Genomic DNA, 5,244 nt, shown 5'->3' on the forward strand with positions numbered 1-5,244 from the left:
TCTACTGTTTAGTACCTACTATCTGCTGTATACTGTTAGTACCTACTATCTACTGTTTAGTACCTACTATCTACTGTTTAGTACCTACTATCTGCTGTATACTGTTAGTACCTACTATCTACTGTTTAGTACCTACTATCTGCTGTATACTGTTAGTATCTACTATCTTCTGTATACTGTTTAGTGCCTACTATCTGCTGTATACTGTTCAGTACCTACTATCCACTGTTTAGTACCTACTATCTGCTGTATACTGTTAGTACCTACTATCCACTGTTTAGTACCTACTATCTGCTGTATACTGTTTAGTATCTACTATCTGCTGTATACTGTTTAGTACCTACTATCTGCTGTATACTGTTTAGTATCTACTATATACTGTTTAGTACCTACTATCTGCTGTATACTGTTAGGATCTACTATCTGCTGTATACTGTTCAGTATGTACCATCTGCTGTTTACTGTTTAGTACCTACTATCTGCTGTATACTGTTAGTATCTACTATCTGCTATATACTGTTTAGTACCTACTATCAGCTGTATACTGTTTAGTACCTACTATCTGCTGCATACTGTTTCGTATCTACTGTTCAGTAGGCAGATATTTGTTCCTACTTCTTCTGATTCATTCAGTAAGGAAGTGACGTCATTTACGTTTCCCAAACCAGCTGCATCCACCCGTTTTTTTTTGTTTATCTTTATTCAAGAAGAGTAATGCTCATATGCAGTCAGGTAAACAAAAAACAATATCACAATGTAAGTCAAGTAAAAGATTAAATAACTAAATAACATACAGTACATGAAGAACAAATGAAAGACAGTAATATACAGAATATAAAATAAACCAATAAAGACACATTTAAATAGTGAAATCATTATTTAAATAGAGGGGGAAAGGTTTTATAGTAATGCAGATATTTGTTATATTTTCTGTTGTTAATTTAAAGTAGTGATTTCAGTAGGGACTTTAACTCTAGATTAAAAATTGATTCTATTAATCCACGCTTGTTTGTTTTGATTTGGCGGTGGACGTGAAGTGACAATTTACGTCTAATTTCACACTGCATTGTGGGTAAAATACAATTCATTTCCTGAAAGCATGCATCTGATCCATACTGCATGAAACCAGGAAGTTAGTATCCATACTGAAAAGTTCAGTATACTGAGGTGGACCCAAAAAATGACCACGAGAGTTCAGTATACTGAAAAGTACTGACTACTGAACTGTGGATATTCAGAAAAGGCAGAGATTTGACATCAGGTGATCAGGTGCAGCAGAAGTGAAAGAAAGATGTCTTACCTTCAGCAGTCTCGGCCTGATTCAGGAACAGATCAACACAAATGAAGGAGCTGCTCCAGTCTGCAGCCCTAAACCACCTCCCTCTGTGTGTGTGTGTGTCTCTGTTTCAGTCTGAGCACCTCACAAAGACAACTTTGATAAATTCTTCAGAGCTGACCTATGACCTCTGTATATTCACACCTCAGCTCCACTTTTCTGTTTCAGACTTGAAGATAAGGGCCTTATGGGGGGGGGGGGGGGGGGGGGATCCTAAAGATCTATAGTGTATAACTTCAGAACTGTCAGAGAACTCTAGACGTCCCTCTCCTCCTGGGGAACTCGTCAGCACATCTTTGAAATTAAAACAAACTGTAAACACACAAAGATCTTTATTTCTGTAACACAATTTAAAAAGACTTTAATACATTTCATCAGACCATACATAGAATATCACACAACAAAGTGTGTGTGTGTGTGTGTGTGTGTGTCACTGTGTGTGTAAGTCACTGTGTGAGTGTGTGTGTGTGTGTACAGTCCTCAGCTCTCAGCTCTGACTCTCTGCAGGGTCGTATGAAGGCTGTTTTTGGCATTAACACACGACTCCAGGGCTTTGTTGTTTCTGTGAAAGACACACAAGATTAGAGACACACACACAGGATCCACACACGCACACTAACCAGGTGAAGAGACAGGGTGTGTTTGTGCTCCCAGCAGGTTTAAAGTGACATCATTAAATAGTACCTTCTGATTGGCTCTCTCTCTCTCTCTCTCTCCTTACCGGGACAGGAAGGCCTCGAGCACGGCCACGTTCTCCCGGGGGAAGTACTCCTGCTGAACGACGTGCTCCAGGGCCAACAGGTGACCCGGCGCCACTCGCATGGGCTTCACTTTCTCCTCGCTCTGAGACACATGCAGAGGAGAGAGAGAGGGAAGATGAGGGGCGGGGCATAAGGACACACCTGTACCTGAGTCTCTCTCTAAACACACCTTAATGAGTCCCAGCAGCACCAACACACACGACACGAAGCTGTAACCCTGGAAGGACGACGACGAGAAGGCTTTGATCAGAAGAGCGTCTGTGAGACAGGAAACAGAAACATCAGGTGACTTCCTGTCCCGCTGCAGAGGACGCACACACATCAGCAGAGACGGTCTGAAGGCGCGTCTGCGTTAGTTAAAGGGACACTTCACCCATTGGTTCATATATGGAGAAATGTGAAATACATTTTGAAGTTGGTGCTTTCTTGACCGAGAAAAGACAGAAAGTGTGTTTTTGACTCGTGGATGAAAGACACCAAATCCCAGAGAATGCACAGTACCCCAGGCCACTCCCACTAAGGTCCTCAAGTTCAGAATCAGAAATACGTGTATGTGTGTGTGTGTGTGTGTGTATGTGGACACGCTCAAACCTCACCGATACTCTCCAGCACAGCGTTCTTCACCTCCGTGTTCTCGTCTTTGTAAACAGACGCAATCTTCAGGAACGCTTCGGCTGTTTTTGAAGAGTCTGAAACATCGACCTGAAGACAAGACGAGAACAAACAGAGTTTACCTGCTGCTCTATGATCACCTGGATCCTCTCTCTCTCTCTCTCACCTGCTGCTCGATGAGCGCCGCTCTCTTTGCTCCCAGGTTGATCAGTTTGTCTGGAGACGGGAAGCTGAGGAAGGAGGAGACGTCTGGAGGTCGAGGAGCTGATGGAGGAGTCGACAGCTAGGAGGGGAGGAGAGAGAGATGTTTAATGATCGATGCGCTGCTGGTCAGTAAGACCACGCCCCCTGTACAGAGGCTCCAGTCCTCCTCGCGGGCGACCCGGTTATTATCTGGTGTCTAGGACTTCTATCGATGTTGCCGTGGTAACAAAAAGGCGTCGATATCATTACATTTGTATTATTTTTATATCAAAGTTTGCGGTTAGGGAAAAATTAGTTACTGCGGCCGCCATAACGGCACGTTAAGTCACCCGACATCATCTGCTCTCAAATGTAGCTCCGCCCCTTTGGACAACCAGCTGACTCATCTGATTTCTCTCTGACCTTGATGCCCTCGTCTTCCTCCTCTTCTTCCTCCTCGACTTCCTCCTCGTCTTCGTCCTCTTCGTCCTCCTCCTCCTCGTCGTCCTCGTCTTCATCGTCCTCCGGTTCGCCCTCGTCCTCACTGCAGGAAACATTAAAGCTCATTAGCCAGGTGAGGTCACCTTTAGGCTGTCTGCAGTACCCATTTTAACCACCAGGTGTCAGAGTCAGTCTGTTACCTGAGCGATCCCAGCAGCGCTCCCATGTTCACGCTCTCCATCGACTCTTTCACCGCTCTGCAGCCGTCCTCCCCGAGATAGTTACCTGAAGACAGGAGACATTTTATTCTACAGAGTCCACAGCAACCGCCACACCAAACGCCACAGCAACCGCCACGCCGCGGCAACCGCCATGCCATACCACACCAACCGTTCAGGTAAATGGTAAATGGACTTGAGTTTAGAAAGCGCTTTTCTAGTCTTCCAACTACTCAAAGCGCTTTTTACACCACACGTCACTCACACCCTGATGGTAGTGATCACTGTGTAGTATCATCTATCAGAAATAACTAATCCATTCATACACCACCACTGAAGCAGAGGGAGCAATTCAGGGTTAAGTGTCTTGCCCAAGGACACATCGGACATGTTGCCCAGCTGGGGATCGAACCCTCAACCTTCCGGGTGTGTTTAACATTCAGCTGTGTTTACCGTTCAGGTGTGTTTAACGTTCAGGTGTGTTTAACATTCAGGTGCGTTTAACATTCAGGTGTGTTTACCGTTCAGGTCGAGTTTCTCCAGCTGGTCTTTGTCTTTAACTGAGCGAGCGACAGCTAGCGCAGCTTCCTCTGTGATCTCGCCAAACGCCAGATTGAGCTCCTGTTGGAAGACGAGGGTCAGTCAGAACAAAGACGAGAGGACGACACAGAGACCTTTCTGATTCAGAGTCAGCAGGTGTGTGTGTGCAGGTGTGTGTGTGTGCAGGTGTGTGTGCAGGTGTGTGTGCAGGTGTGTGAGCAGGTGTTTGTGCAGGTGTTTGTGCAGGTGTGTGTGCAGGTGTGTGAGTGCAGGTGTGTGTGTGTGAGCAGGTGTGTGTGCAGGTGTGTGTGTGTGTGTGTGTGTGCAGGTGTGTGTGTGTGTGTGTGTGTTTGTGTGTGCAGGTGTGTGTGAGCAGGTGTGTGTGAGCAGGTGTGTGTGAGCAGGTGTACCTTGAGGATGGGCAGCCCCTCTGAAACAGTCTCTGCGATTGCTAAAGCTCCTGCTGGACGCACCAGACAGTCTCCAAAGTTTATCACCTGGATGCTGCGCAGGTGTTTCAGGGCCTGTAGAGCACACAGGTGTTATTAAATGCACACCATGGAAAAAATCCTTTCTCAGGTGTGCCTGTTTCCATCATGACATTACTGTACCTGAGCCATGGCGATAGCCCCCTTCTCCGTGAACGTGTTGTCGTTCAGGTTGAGGATGCGGAGGTTGCTGTTGTGCTTCATGGCTGAGGCCAGCGCCGTCACACCTGGATGATTGATGCCGTTCTGAGGCATGTGCACCTCCTCCAGACTCCCCATCACCTGTAACACACAAACAAAGATCTTACCGACGTCAACAAGACGAGTCGACCCTCAGGTGTAGAGTCGACCCCTAAGGTGTAGAGTCGACCCTCAGGTGTAGAGTCGACCCCTAAGGTCGAGAGTTGACCCTCAGGTGTAGAGTCGACCCTCAGGTGTAGAGTCGACCCTCAGGTGTAGAGTCAACCCCTAAGGTGTAGAGTCAACCCCTAAGGTGTAGAGTCGACCCTCAGGTGTAGAGTCGACCCCTCAGGTGTAGAGTCAACCCCTAAGGTGTAGAGTCGACCCCTAAGGTGTAGAGTCAACCCCTAAGGTGTAGAGTCGACCCTCAGGTGTAGAGTCGACCCCTAAGTTGTAGAGTCGACCCTCAGGTGTAGAGTCGACCC

At 46.7% G+C, this 5,244-nt stretch overlaps 1 protein-coding gene across 3 annotated transcripts in view; it reads right to left on the bottom strand.

The window, feature by feature from the left end:
* Positions 1-1,651: 1,651 nt before the first annotated feature.
* The window catches only part of rangap1a (RAN GTPase activating protein 1a), an 8,976-nt gene continuing 5,383 nt past the window's right edge, over positions 1,652-5,244 (bottom strand). For 2 of the 3 annotated variants that reach the window (XM_065964618.1, XM_065964619.1), the window contains exons 7-16: positions 4,703-4,861; positions 4,502-4,615; positions 4,073-4,172; positions 3,534-3,618; positions 3,316-3,436; positions 2,876-2,992; positions 2,694-2,799; positions 2,267-2,355; positions 2,058-2,179; positions 1,652-1,898 (exon numbers count right to left, since the gene is read on the bottom strand). In XM_065964618.1, the coding sequence (XP_065820690.1) occupies positions 1,817-1,898; positions 2,058-2,179; positions 2,267-2,355; positions 2,694-2,799; positions 2,876-2,992; positions 3,316-3,436; positions 3,534-3,618; positions 4,073-4,172; positions 4,502-4,615; positions 4,703-4,861 (1,095 nt within the window). In that variant the 3' untranslated portion in view covers positions 1,652-1,816. Of the gene's footprint in view, positions 1,899-2,020; positions 2,180-2,266; positions 2,356-2,693; positions 2,800-2,875; positions 2,993-3,315; positions 3,437-3,533; positions 3,619-4,072; positions 4,173-4,501; positions 4,616-4,702; positions 4,862-5,244 lie in introns of all 3 variants that reach the window. The other variant, XM_065964620.1, reaches the window with a different exon arrangement.

The sequence above is a fragment of the Labrus bergylta genome, chromosome 16 (genome assembly GCF_963930695.1).
Source record: "Labrus bergylta chromosome 16, fLabBer1.1, whole genome shotgun sequence".
Classification (NCBI taxonomy): Eukaryota; Metazoa; Chordata; class Actinopteri; order Labriformes; family Labridae; genus Labrus; species Labrus bergylta.